We start from the raw sequence: 25286 nt of genomic DNA on the forward strand, positions 1-25286 counted from the left end.
ACATCGATCGTAGTAAAAGATAAGTAATAGTTTAAATATTTTAACCTCACTCTAACTAATATTGAGACCTTTTGTGATAAAACTTCACACCTAACGAATTATACAAGTAGTAATTACCAAGTTGGGAACAATATCGGTGTTGTTGGAAGTGGGTCATATGGCCCGTCTCTTTAATAATTCTACATTTTTTTATGGCTTAATTCTCATTGTATTACATAACTAAAAATATATACAAGATACAATCTTTATTCCATAAGGAAACAATAAACAATAAAGGACACAAACATATATCATTTCTAATAAAGGACTCTAATATTTACAATATATTTACATCCCCTTTTTAATATTACTCACGGTAATACTCCTCCTCAAGTTGGAGCATAGATATCATACATGCCCAACTTGACAAGTGAGCCACCAAAAGACCTACTACACACAGCATGAGTAAGGATATCCACAAGTTGCTCTTCCGAGTTCACAAACGGTATTGACACAATCATCTTCTCAAGCTTTTCCTTAATGAAATGACGATCAACCTCTATATGCTTTGTTCTATCATGTTCTACCGGGTTCTCTGCAATCTCACGTGTGGACTTATTATCACAATACAAATTTGTGGCCTCCTTTGGTTTGAAACCTAGACCCCGGAGTAACTTACGCAACCAAAGAACTTCACATACTCCATGCGCCATACCTCTAAATTTGGCCTCAACTGAAGATCTAGACACCACATTTTGTTTCTTGCTCCTCCAAGTAACTAAATTTCCACCAACAAACGTAAAGTATCCAGCAGTAGGGCGCCTATCATTCACATCACCTGCCTAATCAGCATTAGTAAATCCCTCGATCTTCAGATGACTGGAATTTTTATACAAAATTCCTTTTCCCGGAGCTGACTTCAAATAAGCTAAAATCCGCATAACAGCTGCCATATGATACACACTTGGTAAGTGCACGAACTAACTCACCACACTTACTGCATAGGTTATAACCAGATGGATATGAGCTAAATAAATTAGTCTTCCTACCAGCCTCTGATATCTGGCTTTATCTACTAGTTCTTGATCTGAATAAATCCCCAAGTAATGTTTCTCCACATTGGGAGTATCCATAGGTTTACACCCAAGCATACCTGTTTCCTTCAATAAATCCATAACATATTTTCGTTGAGATAAGAAAATACCTTAGGATGAACGAGCAACTTCAACTCCAAGAAAAAACTTTAAGTCACCTCTTCATCTCACACTCGGTAGAAATGTTCTTCTCCAGTTTGACAATCTCATCTGAATCATCACCTGTTCTTATCATATCATCCACATAAATAATCAAGGCTGTTACTTTACCGTTTCTCCACTTCACAAATAAAGTATAAACAGAATAACCCTGATAATACCCATTCTTTCTCATGACCTGAGTGAATCTCCCAAACCATGCACGAGGTGACTACTGAAGCCCATAAAGTGACTTATGCAATCGGCACATTCTTGATTTTTCCTCCGTTACTATATCCCAGAGGAAAATCCATATATACTTCTTCCTCTAAATATCCATGAAGAAACGCATTTTTTACATCAAATTGTTTCAGTGGTCAATTCAAATTTGCAGCTAATGAGATAAGGACTTGTATCGTATTCATCTTAGCCACCAGAGAGAAAGTTTCCTAATAATCAACTTCGTACGTTTGAGTGTATCCTTTTGCCACCAACCTTGCTTTATACCTATCAAGTGATTCGTCAACCTTGTATTAACTGTAAAAACCCATCGGCACCTACTGGTTTTTTTCCTTTTGGCAGCTCAACTACTTCCCATGTATTATTTTTCTGCAATGCCCTCATCTCTTCATCCATTGCTTCGGTCCATTCTCGACTTTTCAAAGCATCTTCAACCTGAGTTGGTACTTGAATTGAATTCACATTATTCACCCAAGCTTGACATTCAAATAAAAGGTTTTTACATGACACATAATTGGCTATTGGATACTTCACTTTTCCTTTTGGAGAAAACTTGTCAGGAGGTAAACCACAACTTTGTCGTGGTGGTAACTTATACGTACTTATAAAATCATTAATTACATGAGCATCAATGGTACTTACCTCAGGGATATCCAAAGAAGATGTATTAGACAATGGCACGATTGAGCTAGAGAGAGAAAGGGAAGCAGGCTCAGCAAGAGTTTCGATAGTCCTAGACTCGACAGCATCCTGATGTGGAGCTGTTTTTTCTTCAGCAGAAGCTGGCTGAACGCTAGCACTCTTCCTCGGTAAGGCTTGGCTGACACACTGCACTATCTTCGGCAGACGGTAGTCGAAGCCCTATCACAGTCTCAGTTGTTTCTTACCGAGACCCATTGTTCTCATTGTCATCAACACACGCTCCCCCTGAACTACATATCACATAATCTAGTATCTTTAACCATCCAAGATCACCGTGATCACCACTAGTACTCTCCCTGGTGATCTGAAGGTGATGGGTTCAAAGAATAAAAATACTCAAATTCAGAAAAACCCCACAAGGTGGTAATCACCAAGTTGGGGACAATATCGGTGTTGTTGGAAGTGGGTTGTATGGCCCATCTTTTTGATAATTCTACATGGTATCAGAGTAAGGGAGCGGGCCCTTACTGTACTGCCATGTGATGGGTGGGTCCCCTTGGCCCCACGCGATGATGGTAGGTCCCTTGACCCTGCGTGTAGGGTGAACCCCATTAGCTCCACGTGGTTGCCGATGTAGATTTGTCACATCTCAACCCTGGCTCCATCACATCCCAGGCTCAACTCTATTGTAACACAATATTGTCTGCTTTAGGCCCCAACCACGCCCTCATGGTTTTGTTTCTGGGAACTCACGAGCAACTTTCTAGGGGATCACTCATCCTGATATTGCTCTAGCCCAAACTCGCTTAACTTCGGAGTTCCGATGGAACCCGATGCCAGTGAGCTACCAAAAGGCCTCGTGGGCAAATACATATAAGGCATAGAGGATCCTCTCCCTTGGACGATGTGGGATCTAATAGTATCTGCCACATGTGACCCACTAATTGGGTCCCACGTGGGGGGCGTGTTGAATCCCACATCGGTCATAGTAAAAGATAAGTAATAGTTTAAATATATTAACCCCACTCTAACTAACATCGAAGCCTTTTGTGATATAACCCCACACCTGACGAATTGTGCAAGTAGTAATTACCAAGTTGGGGATAATATCAGTGTTGTTAGAAGTGGACCGTATGGCCCGTCTCTCTGATAATTCTACACAATCTACTATTTGGATGTTTCCTTTCTGGATTGAAATCACATTGAGCAGCTTTAACGACTGTAGTGAATTGTCCTATATCTCAGAGTACGTCATAGATGCCTGCAAGCACTATTAATGCAATTAACATTACGAAGATTCTGGTGGTTTGTCTCATTATGTGCATAGTTTTCAATTAATAAATCAAAGTAAATGTGTTTGCTACATGTGCTGCACATTGTACTGACTAACACAATAATCCATGCCAACGTGTGTTTTTCTGTACTATCTGTGTTATAGTGATATAGAATGTGAACATGGTGCACACTCTCATTGTGGTATCTCAGATCTCTTATAATCTGCAGTGGAATTTTATGTAGTTTTGGGTGCTCTACTTCTAAGTAGTGTTGTGATTTACGCCTTAAAATTAGGATTATGCAGAAATTAGGTTTGTGTTACCTATTTCGTTTTGGTGTCCTTTTTGGGTTTGAATTTGACTTCTTGGATGGATTCGTTGCTTGTTGGAGAGATTTTGTTAATTATCTATTTGATTAGGATTTGAATTTACTTCCAATTAGGAGAGACTACTCCGTTTGTTCTAGTTCTCTACTCGTTTGGTTTAGGGTTCGTAATTTGTGGGATTTGGGTTATGAGCATTACACTCTTTTGTAATCTCCCTTTGTTTAGTGAAATTTCTCGCCGTGCTTCGTCTGTGGATGGAAGCTTTACACCGAACCACGTAAATCTCTTGTGTTTTTATTTTGAGATTGTTTGTTTTTAACTTTCGCCTCCGACGTTGATATTTAGTACTTTTGTTAGCATGCGCTTCCACATGCGCATAAAATTACAATAGTTAGTCTAGCGTTTGATATTCTGGCGCTCTGTCACTACACTTTCAAATGCACTTCCTCTTAGTGACAAGGGAATTTACGAATGGAACTCAAGAAATCTTTCCTTTTCCCCTTCAGAATTATAACAAACTTCATATCAGTCATCGTGTTCTGCTAATCTCATTAACTCAACTACAAATTGATAAAATTGTCAGAAATTATAGTTAGAAAACTTTGTTGGTTTATTAATGTTTCCTAGGTATACAAATATTTTCATCCTGTTTATAGGTACATGCCTTTTTGTCTCATCTGTTCTGTGTGTTACTCTGTTAGTCTGCGTACGTTGTTGACTCATAGTTTCAGCAGGTTGTTTATCTATAGTTATCAGTACTTTTGTTCTTAGAGGTACATGATTTATCTGAAATATTCAAATAAATAATTGGATTGTTAAGTACCAATTGTCTATAGTTTCAGCAGGTTGTTTATCTATAGTTATCAGTACTTTTGTTCTTAGAGGTACATGATTTACCTGAAGTATTCAAATAAATAATTGGATTGTTAAGTAACAATTGTTCATGCAAAATACATGTGAATCCTCAGATGCCTTGTTATCTTCTGAAATGTATCTTCCAGATATTGTTCCGTGTCACCATGTTTCTTATCTAACTATTTTTCCATCAGATGCCTCATTGAACTGTTCACAAACCAACTAAATGTTGCTGCTAGAATTAATAAAAACATAATGGTCAGTTTGATAGTCATCTTGTTCGGGATGCTTTTTTTATTCATTAAAATAAAATATAGGAATAACAATTGACATTTGTTCTGCGGTTGGTCACAACACATTTTTAATACAGATAAAAGTTGGTCCTGACACACTACTGTTTCCCATTATTGCATGAATCCTAACTGGTTGTCTAATACTTTTACAGAGATCCTAAATTTTGTATTACAGTACATTTACAGAGCATTTCATACCAAAGCCGTTGGTCCTTCGGTGGAATCCGTTTAGTGAAAGTATGACATTTCACTCTTAGAAGATTGGGTTTCACTGTGGTGCAATTTTCTGCATTATGACATAGCCATCCACAGCCGTGAAGCAACTTTGCTAATGCAGTTGTAATCTGTTGCAGAATTTGAAAGATATGTTAATAGCATAATCAAAACAGTCTTGTTCTTTCTTTTTGGGGGTTAGTCCACTTGTATATAACATGTTAACAGTCTTTAGGAGATACCCTAATTTGATTGCTTTTGCTGGGACTTCATCTTTCTTAAGCCCAGGCCCAGGCTGAGTTTGAATATGTGGCTGGCTTAGCTGCAGATGGATGGGTGCGTGCAAATCATGTGCATTACTGATGCTATATGGAGGCTGCAAAGTTTTGTTTCCTCGATTCACATCCCTTGCTTCGTAAATCTGAGATTAAAATATTCTGCATGTGTTAGTGTTTGCTAGAGAAGACATCTTCACGTTCGCTGATGAGTATACTTAACATAATGGCTTTATGTTTTAGCCTCATTTGGTTCCTTTCATTTTCCATTTACCCATTGCCTCTCTCCATCCTTTTGATGAATTATAATATGTGTTAAATAGAAAAGTAGAGCTTAATGTGTAGACAGTACCTTCTTTTGCAGTCCCTCATTCTCTTTACCTATGAGGTCTAGCTTGTTATACAGTTCTATATTCTCTTGATGTATCAAATTTCCCTGAAAATAAAGTAAAAAACAACATTAACAAGTATCAATTAACCCCCAATAAAATGAGTCAACATTAATCAACTAGGGGAAATTTAGCCAGTTTACCTTCTGGTTCAGTTCTTTTATTTCATCATCAAATATCTGGTTCTGCAGAATAGAAAAATAAAAAATAAAAAAATACAAATGAGTGCCATGCATGTGCTATATAAAGAAGGGAACATGATATTTTAACTGAGACTATAATCAGGGCTAAGGCTTTTGATACCTTTTTTGTCCGGACACCTTTCAAACTCGTCTCCAGCTGTCCTTCCAAATTTTGTAGATCTTTGGCTTTCAAACCAGAAAGTTCTTGCCCCATTAACTGCCTGCATAATTTACGAAAGGTGTGGGGGTAATATTCTGTAATCGTTCTCACAAACTAATTTATATTTACGAAATGTTACTTTTTGGTGTACGAGATGCCATGTTTTTCCCATTAAATCATTATCTCACATTTCATGGGAAGATCTTTAGTGTTTTAGCAATATTTAAGTAACAGTATCAGATATTGGGAAGCGATTTTTAAAAGTTGCATTTCAGTCGGTTTAAAAGCTTGATCTCTGACAAAGTCGCTTAAGGAGGAAGCATAGGGAAGGGAACACCCAGATCATTTAGGCTTAGGACAACGTGTTGTTAGGCTTAATTGGGGACCTCAGCTTTTATGACATTTCATGTTTCCTTTAGTGAAGATTTCTTGAGATTGCATCTGTGTTTTCCATGTTACGGCTGAGCAGCTGGTTGCTAATTATTTATTAATTGATTTTTTTTCTTTTTCTTTTTCTGTTAGCTTTAATGGACTTCATGTCCACTGCAACTGTATTTCATTAATTGGTGCTAGTTATTGTTCTGTACCACAAATAGTGATATCGTTTTGGATAAGCAACATGAAATATGAATTTTATGTTTTGGTACTTGAATCAAATCGCTAGGCTATGTTGAAGATTCAATGTAAATTAATGATTGTACCTGTGGCATTCTTCCAAGTGCCGCAATTGTTGTCTCAAGCTTGCTGCCTCCCTTTGCCAAAACTATTAAGTACAAATAAATACAATAACTGTTGTCATGCATGAAATAATAACTCAGTAGATGAGCGTTTACAGGAGCACTAGAAAATAAAATGTTAGCCAATGTAAAGTCACTCGTAAATCCGAAGCGTGCATTTTATCCGTAATATTATTGGGAAATATATCTCCTTGCATGTTTACATACACTTGCGCTTGATCACATGCTTTCAAACACACACACAAAAACAAAACCATGCATATGGACAGATTGGATTAGTTCTCAAAGTTCTCTAGCTTATGGCCATGCAGGTGTATCTCATATAGGCAGATATAAATTGTTTTTGGGGCCATGCATGTATATCTCATATTTTTCGGTATGGGCTCTTACTTTTATCATTGGTGAATATTATTATTCCTTGTTTGATCCCAAATGTATCTTATGTCTGCTCTAAAGCTTGCCTTTTCACTTATTTACTCAGCTACTCGGTGACTACTAATGGTACAAAGTTGTTGAGAACAGGTATCTTCATAATTCTACTGATGGAACAGCAAGAACATTTACCGATAACTTTCCCTTTATTGAAATTGAAGGATGTTACCTGCCATGCATAGTATCCTCCACACTAGAGAGTAAATGACGACAACATTCACTCTTTATTAAGATGTTCAGAAGTGCTGCAATGTTGTTTGGTAAACTGTAGTAGCTCCCATGTTTTACTGAAACCCTAGGATACAACTATATCACCTTTTTCTCTTCATCGTTATTCCTGGATTTCACAAGATAAGGAAATTGCTTGCCCACACCATTAAAGTCCAGCTCAAAGATTTTCATCATGCACTTGTTTCTTCAATTTTTCTTCCCATCACTCAAGGAATTCTCGTGGGAGGTCTTGATTTACATTTCCAGAAACCATATGTTACCAATAACTATGGAAATTGAAATATTCCCTTCCCGCCTACTGCAATCTTACGCTGAAGTTTTTTCATTACGTGGGGCAAGTTAAATTTCTCATTGGATCAATATATTAACTTCATTGTTGTTTTTTCAGAAATCTGACGCCCAAAACCCTTGATTGTTGAAATTTCAGCCTGGATAGTATTACTGGGCTGTCTATCTTTTCGTAAATACAAAGCCCTCTAATTGGATACGAGTTGGAATAGTCTGGAACTGCTGGTTCAAGACAAACGAACTATTATTCAATGGAATTTTTCTGAAGCTTGGATCCTTCAACTCTTGGTGCTATCAAAGCTTCAGCATCAACATACTTTCTCTTGGTCTTTTATTCTTTTCTTCTGCAAATGCAAACAAATATGCAGTAGCTAGAAGGCATTGCCTCATTGCAAATGGAATGTTGTACATTAGATAAGTTTAGCTTGTCCTGTCGTTGCATCTGTGTTTTCTTTTTGTCACAATCCCTCTAAGACAGGCTCCATTGTTAACTCTGCTTGTTCATGTTTGTATTCATTCCACCACGATTTCAGGTTGGTGTGGCGTTGCAAGGCTGTTAAATGGTTCCTTTGAGTACCGTGTCTATTTTAGATATAGCTACATTCTTTTCAAGAGTGGTTGAGATATGGGTAGTTCTCTTCTCATAAGAAAAGAAAAATATAATCTAGGCTTCACTCAGGTACTTTCTTAAGTAGCATCCCTAAAAGGAAATTGCTACCCTTGCCTAAGTAACGTTGGATTTTTTGTTCGTATATATAGAAGAAAACACAGGTCTCAGCATGAACTATAGGGGCATTAAGCTAATGAGTCATACAATGAAACTCTGGGAGAGAGTCATTAAGCATAGATTGAGGCAAGAGACACGGGTCTCGGACAACCAATTCGGGTTCATGCCAGGGCGCTCAACCATGGAGACAATCTATCTCTTACAAAGATTGATGGAAAGATACAGAGATATGAAAAAGAATTTACACATGGTCTTTATAGATTTGAAAAAAAAAACGTATGATAAGGTCCCAAGAGACATTCTTTGGAGGATTTTAGCGAACAAAGGAGTACGAATAGTATATATCCAAGCTATAAAGGATATGTATGATGAAGCAAAGACTGCCGTAAGAACTTATGAAGGACAAACCAAAAACTTCCTCATAACGGTAGGGTTACATTAAGGCTCATATGTAAGTCCTTGCCTTTTTGCACTGGTAATAGATGAGTTAACTGGACATATTCAAGATGATATTCCTTGGTGTATGATTTTCGCAAACGATAGTGTGGATAGATGAAACTTAGGAAGGAGTAAATGCGAAGCTTAACCTTTGGAGAGAAGTGTTGGAATCTAAAGGTCTTCGCCTAAGTCGGTCAAAGACAAAATATATGGAGTGCAAGTTCAGTGCAAATAGAGGCCCAAATGAGTTAAGGGTGAGGATTGGACACCAAGAAGTACCAAAGAGCGACCGCTTTCGCTACCTAGGATCTATCTTGCAAAAGAATGGAGAATTAGATGAAGACCTCAACCATAGAATACAAGCTGGATGGATGAAGTGGAAGAGTGCATCCGACTTGTTGTGTGACCGTCGTATTCCACTGAAGCTCAAGGAAAAATTTTATAGGACGGCAATAAGGTCAGCGATGCTGCACAGAATGGAATGTTGGGCGGTGAAGCATCAACACGTACATAAAATGGGTGTAGCGGAGATGAGGATGCTCCATTGGATGTGTGGGCACACAAGAAAGAATAAGATTAGGAATGAGGATATCCGAGGTAAAGTAGGAGTAGTTGAAATTGAAGGATACATGAGAGAAAATCGGTTACGGTGGTTTGGACATGTGCAATGAAGGCCTACTGATGCTCTTGTTAGAAGGTGGGACTATGGGACAAAGGTCTAGGGCCAAAGGGGTAGAGGAAGACCTAGGAAGACTTTGGAAGAGACTCTAAGAAAAGACTTAGAGTACTTGGATTTAACGAAAGACATGACATATAACCGAGCGCAATGGTGTTCTAGGATTCATATAGCTAACCCTACTTAGTCGGAAAAGGTTTTGTTGTTGTTGTTGTTGTTGTTGTTGTATATATAGAAGAAAACACCTTGTAGAGAAAACCTTAAATTATTTTTATAACCAGATTTTTGCTTCTGATGGAAACTTCGAATTGTGATATCAACTTGTAAACTTGTGTTTTTATTTGCTAGAACTTCAGTAAAATTTTAACAAGTTGTTTGAACTTATGTCACATAGATGAGATAGAACCTTTCCCAAAGCAGTCTATTGATCGTGAAAATTATAGTGAAACTCATCTCCCTTCTCTTGTCGCGTTGCAGTAACAGTATTTTACATTGAACCTTCAACCAGGAAGAATAACTAGTTGCATGACATATCTTATAACTTCATTAAACACCTTGTTTCACGAGTCTGTGGAAGGGAAAGTCAGTAACATAAATCCCATCTTTTCCACGTTTCTTTTCCTATCTGGGCATCACATTTGATTATTCTTAGCGTCGCAAGAGCATGCATCTGCCTTTCCTGAATGATCTTGTATTTCCATGCCTCATATTGTTTTTCCTACCGTTTTTCCAATCTACCTGAGTTTTTCACTTTTCGATACACACTTTTGTTCAGGCTTTCAATCTCATGTATTTTAGACCTTCAGAAAATGGTGTAATTGTTTAATGGTTTGTTAATGTATATAGCTTTTTTTCCCTAAAATCCTTTATGCGTCTCTTCATAAGTTAAGTGCCAAGAATGCATTGAAGAGGATAGAGCTCTATGATTGTCTCAGAAGGTTTCTAATGAAAACTGATAGCAACATCTGAGTCGTAATTTCTTTGTATGGATACATGTTCGTCCATAATGCTATTTCGAACTCTCTAGACTAATCATATCGTGTACTTTTCCATACAGTTAAATTTGTGACTAAGAATGACTACTTTCTCGCCATTTCTATGTTTGCTTTTCTATAATCTCTCCAAAAGTATGTAATCCAACATTGTTGAGGACGGATTATGTTTGCTAATGTTTATTACTATACATAGGCAAGACCATAAGCAACGTAATTATTCAAGTAGTATGCATGCATAGGAACTTATATGAAAGCAATTCTAGGTTGCAAGTAGGCATTGTTGAAGAAGCTTATTGCCTAGTGTTTGATAGTATGAGATATATATAATGCCTCTACACAGTATAATTGCAAGTATTCAGCAGAAAGAAAATTGGAGCTGTTAAGTGGTTACCTTGACTTCTGAAGCAGGATTCAGCAGTTGACGATGCTCCTCTCTTAGTTTGCTGAACCGATCGATAACTGATTTCACACTAATAAGAAATTCATAGCGTTATGGTCATTAGATGCAAAATTCATGCAACTTGTGAATATTTCATAGTAAATTCATAGCGTTATGGTCATTAGTTTATCGAGCATATAGGGGAAATACTTGTAATCCTTGTTAACATTTGTTTTGAATGGGTTTGGGGAAATCTGTAAACCTGCTTTTTCTACGCAGACAATACTGTAGGAGGGGTGAATGCCATAAGTCCCTTTGAGTATTAAACAATCTGGCAATGCTTTTTCATGTTGTTACATATTTATGTCATTCGGTCATTTTAGTTGCTCAAATGATTATATCAGTTGGCCCTGATTCGCATTCACCTTCATAACTAACTAGTAGCTACTGGTTTAGTGACTTTTCTTCCCAACAATAGAAGAGGCCCCATGTTAGAATCCTCCTAACTTGATTAAAGAGAAAAACAAGAGGAAAATAAGTCATCTTTTATTCAAGGACGGACTCGTTAGGGGGAAGGGGGTAAAATGACCCCCGAACAACAGTGAATTTTTATGAATGATTTGGGGTGCAACCTTTTTGAACGTGCCCTCTAATTGTTTGATAAAATGCTCCAAAAAAGGAGTTTCCCTTATTATTAGTTATTTTTTATAAATATTATCTGGCCAAAATGTCAGTTTCGGCTAGTTTACTTTATAAAATATAAAATAAAAACAGACAAATAGCAACTTAAAAAGGAAAAAAAAAAAGAAAAAAAAAATGCAAACCCACATGCTGCAGCAAATTCAGCTCAATTCAATTTCAAATCCAATTCTCAAATCTCAAACCCTAACACCCAAAACTCCTACCACCCCGCATTGACTTTGATTCTAAAGGTTGCTACGACTTCAGTGGAGAGACTTTTCCACTGAATATTATGAAAATTCTATTGCATAACTGAATAGAAGATCAATGGCTGATTGAGATCATGGTGATTTATATTGAAGGCAATGTTTACTCTTCCGTTGAGAATGAAGTTATAATGTAGCATTTTCAAAATATGAAAACGTGTCTAGACAATTATAACTTGTATTGTCATTTGTTCTATAAATTATAAATGATGGAACTATGGTTTAATTTTGAAGGTTAGTATATGTCTAAGAAATGTTTGTGAACTTTTACGTGAACCTCGGGATACTTTTGCGTAAATCTGCCACTGCCTATATCAAATCTGAGTTGATAGCCAAATGTATATATATCCAGTAACTAAGGCATTGATCTACTAGCATATTCCTGAAGTGAGAATCTGGTTCGTAAGTTTGTAGCCTTAAAAATAGTTAAATCGAAACTCGTCTCCTCTAATTTTGTACCCTTAAAACCCTCACCCTAACAGTACCAAGAAATCTTGTACAGACACTTATTTCTACTTAACCATCATTCTTCTGTAACTCTTCAGAGCCTCAGCCTCTAGCTTATGGCCAAGTGAACGGTTATGAGTAATCGAACTATGTGTGAAAGTGCAACAAGGAAGCAAAGAGAGAGAGCAGATGTGTAATGCTTTATGTGCGCAGCTATGCTCCATTATCTTGGGTCGGCTAGAATGAATAGTGTCATTGGCTTTTTCATCGGCCCCTTAAACCCCTAAGAAAATAGGAATGTGTTTAAAAACATCAAAAAGTGGCAGCCATAGTGACACTACATTCTCTCCTATAACGTTAGATATGTCAAATTGTTGGAAACATCTACATGAAGAGATCTTCTGAAAACTTCAGTAATCATTGCAAGAGTGTACTCAAACCCCTCCTCAATACCAAATCCGCCTAACCCCCTTCAAATAGACTTGTATACGTACACGAAAGTGTTGGAGGCCTGCACACACACACACACACACACATATCAAGAACTTTGGTGACTGGCTGGCGGATAGCGAGTACTCTATTAAGTTGATACCCTTTTGTTCTAACAACCAATACAACTACAACACGAAATGTAACTGAAGCAAACAAGTATGAAGAGTTAGATTTTGGCTTTATCGGCGAAATGGTTGGGGATGAGGCAAAATCCCTACAAGCTGATGTGCGGCTATCATATTGTTAACAAATCAAAGATACAAAAGAACTTATTGCAAACTCTAATTCTTATTCCATTGTTTAAAAGAAAGAATAACGCTATATATTTGCCAAGACTTAATTTTCTCACTTAGCAAAGAACAATAGTTATCCTAGTAGATAAAAGGTAAAGAAACATAAAACCACAACCACGTATGCATCGTCCACTTTAGTCAATGTGGCTACAACCGCATCATAGTTCTCATCTAACATAAGGTAGAAAATCCTAAGACGTAAAATACTAAATATAATCCTAGTATAACCAAATTGCAAGGCTTTTCCAACACCTCCTATGAAACTCATGAAGGTACACAAGATCATGAGTTTACTAACAAAACTTTGCTAATAGTGCGAATGTCAGTGCAATTCCAATGTCAATATGATACCAATGCAAATGCCAACCGATGAAAGAAAAGAAAGAAAGGAAAAAAAAAAACCCAAAACTGGAGAAAAGAAAAATAGAAAAAAAAAACCAAGAAAACTTGAAGCCCAACCAAATTGTAATTCTTACTAGGTTCACTAAAATTAAGAAAGAAGAAACTTGAGTGCAACTTCCGTTCTAATGCTTCCATAATTCCAACATCAGGAATTGAGTACACTCCAGATCTATGTCTAGAGTTGCCAAACTTAGATATCTGAACCACTTATTTTGACGCAGCATGAAGTACGAAGGAAAGAAATGTAAACCCTCGAAGATCAAGTTTTCTAGAATCCACTAGAGTTTGAGAGCAGAACTGAATGGTTACATTGAAACATCCAAAGGCTTTCAATAAACTGATTACAACTCCTAAAACAGCTCAAATGACTCTAGTAATTAACATTCAAAGTGGTCTCAAACATTCTCCACAAGGTAGTCCAGAAATGGCTCAAGAACTTGGTGTCTCAATCAGAAGTGATGAACTTAAGTACTCCATGCAATCGAACCTCCCTGAAAACAGTTTGGCTATGTTAGATTCATCAGCAGTCTCCTGTGAGCAACAAAATAAGCCATCTTGAAGAACTTGTCAACCACACCAAAAGCCGAACCGACTAATCTTTTTATGTTCACGGTAGCCAAAAAACATAGCAAGGACCGGCCAAATGTTGTTCTGAATAGGCGATGCCATGTAAAGGCCAGTGCTTTAGACTTGCCCTATAGAAACCTGATAAGTATAACATTTCCGCATAATTACTCCAACATCCCGCTTCAAATGCGACAAAAGATATCTTTCCTTTAAACTTGCTATTGTTTTATCACAGTCGAGATGACCGCTTAATCCACCTTTATGCAATAAGTTTCTCTCGTGAGGAAGAGACGGGAATACACAACTAATTGCCTTTGAACAGAAAACCTTCATTGATAAAGTAATCTGTCATAGGCTCATGACTAATGCACTTCCTCCAGATTTCCTGAGAACCATCATTAGTTTCACACAAATCCATCAAGCACTTGAACACAACTTCTTTAAAAAGGGTGATCAGCAAGGACACTCGTCTAGTCAAGACATCAACAACACGGTTTTGAACTCCAAATTTGTGCTTGATAACAAACGGGAATTTCTGCAACAAAGTTACCCATCTAATATGCATTTTATTAACATGTCTCTAATTGTTAATAAACTTTCGTGAATAGGACAAACTCCTTCTTAGGGAAGAACAACACCCACTCCTACTTCACTTGCATCACATTTGACCTCGAATACCGTCTCAAAATTCAAAAAGGCCAACACCGGAGAGGTATAAAAGCTTCTCTTTGATTGGGGCAAAGCTTTGTTCCTATTCCTCTCCCTAATTGAACTTGTCTCTTTCTATAAAGGTGCAGTGATGGTGCTGAAATGTTGAATAAATCTCAGATAAAAAGTAACTAGGTCATGAAAACTTCTTACATCAAAGACAAACTCCGGAGTTGGCTAATCTCAGATGGCTATGGTCTTATCATCATCCACTTGAATTCCATTCTCACTAACCACAAATCTTAGAAATAGCAATTTATATTGTACAAAATATGCACTTCATAATATTCATGTACAAGTTACTTGCCTCAAATGGATTAGATATTCTTCTTTGATCTTGCTATAGATCAAGACATTATCAAACCACAACAAATAGACCATTAAAGGGACTACGAACTTGATTCATAAGCCTCATGAAGGTACTCGATGCTCGGACAGTCCAAACGAAATTACTAGCCACTCGAACAACCCATTCTTGATAGGTTGGTTCACTTGGCTTGTACCACAAAGAAATAATACATTGAGCTGGATAGAATGGACAAGGAGTTGCAGGCTGAGAATGACACTCTTAGAAATGCAAGGAAAGAGCAGGATGAAAAAGTGCTCTACTTGAAATAAAAAATCACTGATCATGTTTTGCTGAGTGACGAGCTATCTACTCAGGTAGAATCAGTTGAGGAAAGTTGCATCTTTATTTGTGAAAGCAAAGAGAAACTGTTGGGAGATTTGCAAGAGGCAGAAAAATAAAATTGTTCAAACTCACTATTGGTGCTGACAAAGTTGACAAAATGCTGAAGTTGGGTGAACCATGTTGTCATAAAAGTGAACTTGAGTTTGCTGGTGAGTGCTCAACTGATGCACTAGTAGGAACAAGGTTTGTGAAGAGTTCCAGTCTATCTCACTTGGAACCACTTCTTCAACTGAAAGAAAGTTTGTTCCTACTTGCCGTCAATGTGAAGAACTAGGCCATGTCAGACCTATTTGCAGAAAAATACAGTTGGCGATATGCCCTGAAACTCAATCTTTAGAAAATAAAATATTCCAGAATAATGCCCTGAAACTCAATCTTTGGAAAAGATCTTCCAGAATAATGCCAAAATGATTAGTCAAAACTAATACACTAAACGGGAAAGATCACTGGGTTAAAGCAAGCTGATTCTTTCTTTCCGATCCTGATGAAGGGATTGTTGGCAGAAAGTAGAGAAAATAAACAAATTCCTCCAAAAGTGCAACTATTAGAGGAGTTTCAGGAACTCATTCTGAAGAGTTGCCTAGCAATTTTCCTGTCATGAGAAACATTCAACATCAAATTGTTTTGGTACCTAGAGCTAGTCTATCAAATCTTCCTCAATATCGGGTAGCAGATTGAAGACTTACTGAGAAAAGCCTTTATCGGAGAAAACATAAGCCCTTGTGCAATACTATCTTTTTTGTTCCAAAGAAAAGAAAAAAGGGCGGTGTATGTGTGCAGATAACTGATCTATCAACCAAATCACCATCAAAGACAGATTTTCTATACCATGGTTGGATATGCTAGATGTCCTAGAAGGTTCGAAATTGTTTTTGACAAGAGGTCTACCTAACAGTATATGGTAGGCATGCACATCAATTACATTACATACTACTTCATCCCGAGTGAAAAGTGGGACACGACAAGTTTCTGTGACATGAACCGAAGGTCCTTCCTTCCCCATCTAAGGGAATATAGGTGACAACTTTTTTAGCCACAAAATTCTCACAACTACTATTGTCTACAATCACCTCGTAAACTTTACTGTTGATGGACGAAAGAGAGCAAAAAATGAAGTACCTTTGCCCGACATTTTTTGGTGCCAAGAGAACTCTTTGCAACACTAAAGTGAGGCATCTTATTCCTTCTTCAATTGCAAATCCAACCTCTACATAGTCATCATCACCACCAACTTTTGCCTCGTACTCTTCTCCATTGCTCCTGTCAGTTTCTAGCAAATTGGGTTGTTTCCGTTCGAGACCAACGTTGGACCGATGCACAGTTTTGTTGCACCGATAACAAATGTCTATTTAGGTTTGACATACGGATTTTCCCTCTGAGTTTGGTTTTTGTTCCGCCCCCTGTTAAAAGTTCTGTTAACTCATTCATTAGGTGTTCTAGAAGGAAAATTTGAAGGTTTCGATCCTCCAGAATGTTGTGGCACAAATTTTCCCTTCTCTGCAGCCGATGCAATAGGGATTTTAGAGTGCTTTGCCACGTTTTTTCCAAAAGGAGGTTTGACGCCTCTCATTCTTCATCATTTCTGCCTTCAAAGCCATGCGAATGGCCTCTTGCAAACTCCACATTTTGCAGCCCATTATTTTCCTGAATGCAGGGTTTTAACCCATTCGCATACCTCAAACCTTCTGATTTTCTGTCGCCTTCAAATGGTTATGCTCGGAAAGTCGCATGAAATCATCTGTATAATCTATCACAGTTCTGTTCCCTTGTAAGCAACTAATGTACATGCGGTACAGAAGTTGTTCATGTTCCGTAGGTAAGAATCGATCTATCAAAAGGTAGTTCGTCTTCCTCTATGTTCGAACCTGATTCATCCCTTGCCTCTGTTAAGTGTTCTGTAATTGATCCCACTAAACAGCGGTAGTTGCTTTGAGACGGAAGGCAACCATCTTTGTCTCGAGAACCTCTATGATGTGGAAGAATCTCTCTACTTCCACCAACCAATTTAGGAAATCTTTGATCTGCAAATTTCCCGTAAGTTGGAATGTCGGCCATAATCCGAAAATCATCAAAGTTGTTGCGATTTTGATGATTTAGATTATTAACCAAGGCTGGTCTACAGTTCATCTTCACACTCTGATTCACTATCTTAAACGCGAGGCCTCAGAACTCCCTAATTATTGCCTCTGGTAGCTCTTCTATTATTTGGCTCGAGGGCTTAGAGTAACACCTCGCTAAGTTCTCCAATTTGCGTAGTCAAATCTGCAATCTGTTTTTTTATGAGCATCTAGGTTTGCTCAAGTGATAGGTGCAGGTTCACGTTCGCAAACACCCATCAATGCATAGAACAATCTTCGATGCCTAGACAAGAGAAACCCTCTTTGGTACCAATTAATGCAACATGAAGCAAGAGGGAAACAATCGTAAACCCTCGAAGAACAAATTTTCTGGAATCTACCAGAGTTTGAGAGGAAAACCAAAAGGTTGTTTGTTTAATTGATAATTGAATGATTACAACTCCTAAAACAACTCAAAGGACTCTAGTAATTAAAATGACATTTAATCGGACGACAACTCAAAAGTCAGATATTTTTTTTTAAGGAAACTAAAACTGCGTGAAACGACCTTGGATAGCCAAAATCTATCATATGTCACAGAAAAGCGGTGTGTTTAAGATATCATGGGTCAAAATGGAGCTTGGACGCAAAATCTGTAAATTCTCACTGTGTCATTTTGCCTTCCGACAGTCCAATCCTCTTCAATCCATTCGGCCATTGGTTTCTACATCACACTTCAAATCCCCTAGCCCCCTTTGCCCATCCCATTGACCCACCTCATACAAAACAAGGTGCAGATCTCTCTCTCCCTCCCTTGAACAACCAAATTTCTAGTTCAGCCAGCTCCGGACTTAGAGATCCGGATAAGATCTATATCCATCATCTGCTTCATCTTTTCCAATTCTATATCCTCAACATTATTAGTTTTTTCTTTGTCCAATTGATACTTGCAAATTAACGAAGATACCACTTTGTTGCACCCTCAAATCAAAATGTTCCATCATTTCAAAAAGTTTTGACATGACCAATGATACGTTTGGTACGTGGATTTGTTATTCGCGGCTTATTTGGCTTTGGCCACGGCTGAATGTTTCAAGCACGTACGTGAGTATCCAAGGCAAAGGAAGGGAGCTGGGTTGTGATTGAGGACTTGTAGTTTCTGTATTGTTCATTCTTTTGATGATCCTTTAACCACTTCAGATGGAAAAAGATTTAAATGGTTTTAAGGCTTGCAATAATTTCCAGAAGCTGCAATACTAGCTCGTGCTAATGAATTATTTATTATTTTTCATATCTTGAAAAAATAATAAAAAAAATCCAGTATTTATAAATGGCAATGTTAGAATGTTCATACTAACTAAAAAAATTTATAGCTTGTAGTGCTGGGAATTTTCTAAGCATATTATTCATATAGCCTACTGGCCGACTCTCAAAATTTTGTTTAGCACTTATATAGAAAAGAACTTATTGCACACTCTAATTCTTATTCCATTGTTTAAGAGAAAGAATAACACTATATACAGAACAAAATGGCTACATTCCAAGACTTAATTTTCTCACTTAGCAAAGAACAATACTTGTCCTAGTAGATAAAAGGTAAACTAACATAAAACTGCAACCAGGTATGCATCATCCATTCTAGTAAATGTGGCTACACCAGTGTATGCATCATAACTCTTATGTTAACATAAGGTAGAAAATCCTACAACGTAAAATAATAAAAAATAGCCCTAGTATAAAAGAAACCAAATTGCGATGCCTTTCCAACGCCTCCCGTCAAACTCATAAAGGTACACTAGATCATGAGTTTACTGTTTACTAAGAAGAAAACTATTGTTATTGCTAGTTTTAATGTTGATGTTGATGCGAATGCCAATGCAAATTGCAATATCAATACCAATGCAAATGCTAGCCAATGAAAGAAAAAAAAATGAAAACAACCCATAACTAGAGAAAAGAGAAACAGCAAAAAACCAAGAAAAGTTGAAGACCAACCAAATTGCAATTCGCATTTCATTCACTAAATTAAGAAGGAAGAAAGCTGAGTGACTTCCTCTGATCTTCTGATGTTTCCCTTGATTCCAGCATCTGCTTCATCTCTTTCAATTCTGGATCCTCCGTTTCTTTCTAACATTATCAATTTTTTCTGTCTCAATTGAGGCTCTACTTGCAAATTAACCAATACCATTTTGTTGCACCCTCAAATCAAAATGTTCTATCATTTCAAAATGTTCTGACTGATGAATATTAATACTTTTGGCACATTGATTTGGTGTCCGTGGCTTATTTGGCTTTGACCATGGCTGGATGTTTCAACCACTTATTAGGTGAGTGTCCAAGAAAAAGGAAGGGAGCTGGGTTGTGATCAAGGACTTGGTAGTTCCTGTGTTTTTCATTTCTTTTGATGATCCCTTAACCACTTAAGGTGGAAAATAATTTAAATGGTGGAGATGAAAATCTACATTAATATTCATGAGACTTTATTCCTCTTAAATGAATCAACAGTTTTCACAAAATATCAACTAGCTCGGGCAAATTAAATATTATTATTTTTTATATCTTGAAAAATAATAATAATAAATCCAGTATTTATAACTAGTAATGTTGGAGATGTTCATCCTAAACTGACTAGCTATAATAGATTATGACTCATTTTTAGGCTAACTTAGAAATTTATAGCTTGTAGTGTTGGAGATTCTCTAAGCATATTATTGATATAGCCTACTGGCCAACTCTCAAAATTTTGTTTAGCGCTTATATAATTGCATGATCCAATATAGATAAAACTTAAAAATAACCCAATGCAACTACAATGTCATGTTTCAACTACATCTTAATTTGTTCTGGAACTACAATAATATCATGTTTCAACTACAACTTAATTGCTAAAGGTTCTCCTGACAAGTGATTAACACGGCTACAACAACCAAATGTCGTTGAACACGGTTATGCTATTGCACTGTGTTTTTCGACGATATAAACGTAGTTATGATTTAATAGCACTAATTACCATATATGCTCCATGACCATTGTCATCCCTATCAAACTATCTCTTCTTTTTTATTTTCTTGAACTCAAAAAATGATAATTAAACTTCTCTAATTTATAACTTAATATGTATGTGTATAGATATGGGAGCGGATTTGTGACCCCACAAAAAATAAAAAATAAAAGACCATTAGACGATCTAAACATTTTTAATGGTTGTGATGTAATCTAATTAGTCCATGCCTTTTAGTGATTTGATTAAACTTCTCTTCTGTTTTTATTTTGGGATCTTTTGATATACGCACCTCAATTTTGAATTTTCTAGATCAAACATCCATGCCTTTTAATGATTTGATTAAACTTTTTTTTTTGTCATAATTTTGGTGCTATATGCACATTCTATTGTAACAAATTTCCTATAATCTAGCCTTTTGATTACACTATCCTCCGTTAGAGATAATTGTACAAAAAAAGAAATTGGTTAAAATTCAATTTATTTTCACAATAATGCTACAATTTAACAATAATTATCTACGATTGAAGATATTTTCTTTCCAAAATAGTTGAAAATATTTGTAAATCCCCCAAAATCAAACTTACTGAAATGAGTTTTTCTTTTAGTACATTAAGAGAAAATAGGATTGAGAATAGTATAAACGTACCAATACACAATATGTACAAAATAAAACGTACCAAAATAAAAATAATGTACCAATATTAACAATATGTATCAAATCAAACGTACCAAAATTGCAAATAAACGTACCAATTAATGATTTTTGTAAATTCAAACATACCCGCAGATAATATATACGTAATATATTGTACCTAATAATAATTCGTCAACAACTATACTTAAAAAAAAACAGCAAAAACAAAATATAATTTTCACAAAAAAAAATTGAAAAAATTACACGGAGTTTTTATGTTGATCACCAACTATTTGAAAAAGAAAAAACCATTTGGAAAAAAAATAATATTAAATGTTTGCATAAAAAAACATATTTGGAAGAAGAGAAAATATATTTTAACTACTAAAATCTCCACCAAATAAGGAAAAGTGCATCCGGTAGATAAAAGGATAAATTCAAAATTTATTTTAATTTTAACAAATAGAGGTGACTATTGGTCAAAGCACTTTAATCAAATTTTAAAAAGACGCAGATGTTTAATCTAAATGATATAGAAAAAATGTAGGGGATTCTAATTTTTTTTTTATTTGTTCAAATAATTACGAATTGGAAATGCATGCAATTCTAAAATCCTTTTAATTAAGATTTTTATATAATGTTTCCTATCACATTAATTGTTTTTCGTTAATTTTCTCCTTTTTCCTCTAACTCATTCTTCCTTCTCCCTCTTATCGTTCATCCTATGTGCAACTATTTCCCCCTCTCTTTCTTAACCATTCATCCTAGCTTCCATGGTCATGCTATCTTGTTTTCAAAGCTTTTCGTTTTGTTTTTAAATTTCTTCTCCATCTTGATGATCATATCTTTAATTCTGCACCAGCCAAACTTGTGCTGAACACAAACAGATTAGTGCGTCCAGGAATCATTCATTTATTGAATAATTAGATTTCCTAACATACGTCCTGAACTAAAATGTGAATTCAAATATTATGATATCCAGTTTTTGGTTCATTACTTAACGTGCAGAAAATAGACATTGTGAACGAAGTATTCATTTTTTTTTTATAATTTAAATTATTCAATTATATACCCGTCTTGATGTTTGCTACTGAAGTTGGGTTGATGCCCTAGCGCAATGGGATATATGTGATTATAAGGATAGAGAAAAAAGTTGTAAAGGAAAAAGTAGAGAAGAGAAAATATGCTGGGAGAAGGACAAATGGAGAAAAAGATAGAGCAAAAAATATGCAGAGAATGGAAAGATAGGAAACAGAAGAAAGAGATTAGGGGAGAATAATTTCTTCTTTTCTTTGAAGTTAAAGAAAACCCAATCCATAATTATTTAAATAAAAGAAATTTATGGAATAATGAAATTACAACTCAACCATTAAAAGTGTACAAATCTAACCGTCTCAAAATTTGTGTCTTTTTTTATGGTGTCGCAGAACCGCCCAGCCCTGTATATATAATTATGCACATGAGTAAGAACTTGTAGCTTCATTGGTAGAGAATTCTAACATCTACAACTCTGCCTTCCCCAACATGCATCCCCCTTCGTACCAAGAAAACTGTGTTTCCTAAAGCTCAAGTCTACACACTGTTCCTCAGTTTAGGCCCTAAAGAAATGTGATATTCATAGATGACTTATTTTTCACGAGAATTGACAAACTAGCTACAAACTTCTCATTTAAAACTTAGATGAAGGGCAACACGGAGGTAATTCCAGTTGAAGGAGGTACGATCAAGTAACTTCGTTTAAGAACTTTGTATTTTTAAGAACTGTGTCTTCATGTGGATAAACAAAGCCAATAAGGAGACAACATATCTCATGCAACACAATGTTAAGACGTCTAAGAGTAAGGAGAAGCATGCATCTACTTCTTTACAAATTCTCATCGTCCATGCCTCAAAAACCCCTTTTCCTTGAAGATTACTAAATAATTAAATCCAATGTACTTTTGTATCATGCATTAGCTCCCTCCTGTCTCAATTTATCATTATACGTAAATAATTAGCTATTGCCTATATAGATGATAATTGAATCCTCTATATATATGTACACTGTGAGAAGCCTTCAAACGTTTTATTTGTAACTTTTTTTTCATTTGGAAGTTTTTAAAAGCAATTTCTTATCAGGGATAATATGACTTTCTGAATGTTCTACACAATCCATGACCACAAGACAGGAGGCAACCAAATAGCCAAATAACATCTTCGGTTAAGTAATTCCACATGCTATATATAGATTCATAAAAAAATCAGTATTTTATGCAATAATAACATCTTCGGATATGCAAAAATCTTCACATGACAACAATATTTCTCTCCAAAGAAAACTCAAAGGACGCAATAGAGAGAGAGAGAGAGAGAGAGAGAGAGAGAGAGAGTGATCTAACCTAGTGCTAGCATAATCGTAAAGCCTGCCGGTGCTAGAGAAGACAATCAATCCAACCTCAGCATCACAAAGGATTGATAGCTCCTTAGCCTTCTTAAGCAACCCACTTTTTCTCTTCGAGAAGGTCACTTGCCTGCTTGTTGAATTGTCAATCCTTCTAATCACAATCTTTCCTCTCCCCATACCTTCTTCTCTTTAAGATTGGTAGATACAAAGAGAAATTAGTTACTCATGTTCAAGAAAATTGTCCAATTTGCCTAAATTGGTAATCAAAACCTAAAGCAAATAAGACCAAAAGCATGCCAGAAATAACCATAATATAAAGTAAAAGGAGATCGTCAATAAGAACCAAGAAAATCCAAAAAAAAAAAAAAAAACGAGGTCATATTTATCTCAAAAGAGAAGTTTTTTTCCCTTTGGATTTTTTCCTCAAAAAAGCAAGGTGTATAATAAACAGTAGAGAGCTTACATGGAAGAAACAAGTAATGGAGAAAACAGTAGCAGCTCCCCTCTTTCCTTAATTTCCTCAGATGTATGTGCCTATATATATAATTATAAATGTTTTACATGGAAAGCTGGAGACTCTTTTTTGTACAAGTAGAAACCCTGTTTATTTGAGGAAATATGGTATGGACTGTGGAGGGAAACCGCCTTGTGGTTTAATGGCTGTACTGGGACATCCACTCGCTAGAGTATACAAGGACCACTGTACTCGCTTTTTGAGGTCAACATTTTGTCTGGTGAATCAAACAAAGTTCTGTTGACCAGCGCAAGAGAATCGGAATGGGCACGTGTAAGAAGAAGATAGTGAGTGTTGGCGCGTATACATGAAGGGCGTGGGGAACTGGGAATCCTCGGACACTCACATAGGCCCTGGGAGACGTATGGATGATGAGAGAGGGAGACGTATAGATGATTGACACGTTTTGTTTGGGAATCCAAAGGGCGCTCTCTTCCATTCTGGGAACTGAGGTTTGGCTAAAATTAATATGTAATTCTACTATTGTGATTGGATTTCTTATCTTTTCATTGTTAATGACATGTACACTTAGATCCTGTATGTTTCGGTTGGCCAATTGTTGATGTAATTATGTATGTCAATTCTATATAGATCAACGATTGACAACCCTATAGCATGTGAAAGAATATTTAACATAGAGATGCAAGAAAGAGTTTATTTTTTGTTCTTTATGTTTACTATATATGTACGAAATTAAAGAACATTTGCATTCTTAATTAGGTTATATGTATATGTAAGGGTTTCTTATGTTTAACTTTTTTTTCTTCTTTTGAATAATAGTTCAAGCAAAGGCTGGCGTTGGTATCAACTAATTTTAAACATGAAAATTGGTATCAAATAATTTTAAACATGAAATCATTTTTAACTATGTGCATATATAAGTAATTTAGTTTATTTGATTATAACTAGATGATTATTGTTGCCAATATAGATGTGTTAGATGATTGCTTGAATTGATTTGTCTAGCTTAACATTGATTCATACTAAATTATGTTTTGAATCGTGTTTATTATGTTATTTATTTAGAATTTTGTAAATATGAAGATATAGGCTGTTTCTAGATTATTATAATTATTATTAAAGAAAAAAAATATAAAGCTAGGATCTGAAGAGATAAGTTTAGAATATAACAACACTATATGTATACACACATGTGTGAGTTTGGATGTTTGTCACCGTTGATT

The 25286-nt window shown here is 36.1% G+C and overlaps 1 protein-coding gene across 1 annotated transcript; it reads right to left on the reverse strand.

Annotated features, from left to right (window-relative positions):
* Positions 1-1227: 1227 nt before the first annotated feature.
* LOC137725039 (MADS-box transcription factor ANR1-like) lies at positions 1228-23769 on the reverse strand. Its single transcript, XM_068463647.1, has 11 exons — positions 23584-23769; positions 10976-11054; positions 6762-6823; positions 6022-6121; positions 5862-5903; positions 5682-5765; positions 5281-5475; positions 5093-5185; positions 2094-2312; positions 1773-1886; positions 1228-1353 (listed from the first exon to the last, which is right to left on the reverse strand). Exons 1-11 carry the CDS (start codon positions 23763-23765, stop codon positions 1228-1230), a joined length of 1296 nt encoding a protein of 431 aa, XP_068319748.1. The 5' UTR covers positions 23766-23769.
* Between the last annotated feature and the right edge of the window lie 1517 nt (positions 23770-25286).

The sequence above is a fragment of the Pyrus communis genome, chromosome 2 (assembly GCF_963583255.1).
Source record: "Pyrus communis chromosome 2, drPyrComm1.1, whole genome shotgun sequence".
Classification (NCBI taxonomy): Eukaryota; Viridiplantae; Streptophyta; class Magnoliopsida; order Rosales; family Rosaceae; genus Pyrus; species Pyrus communis.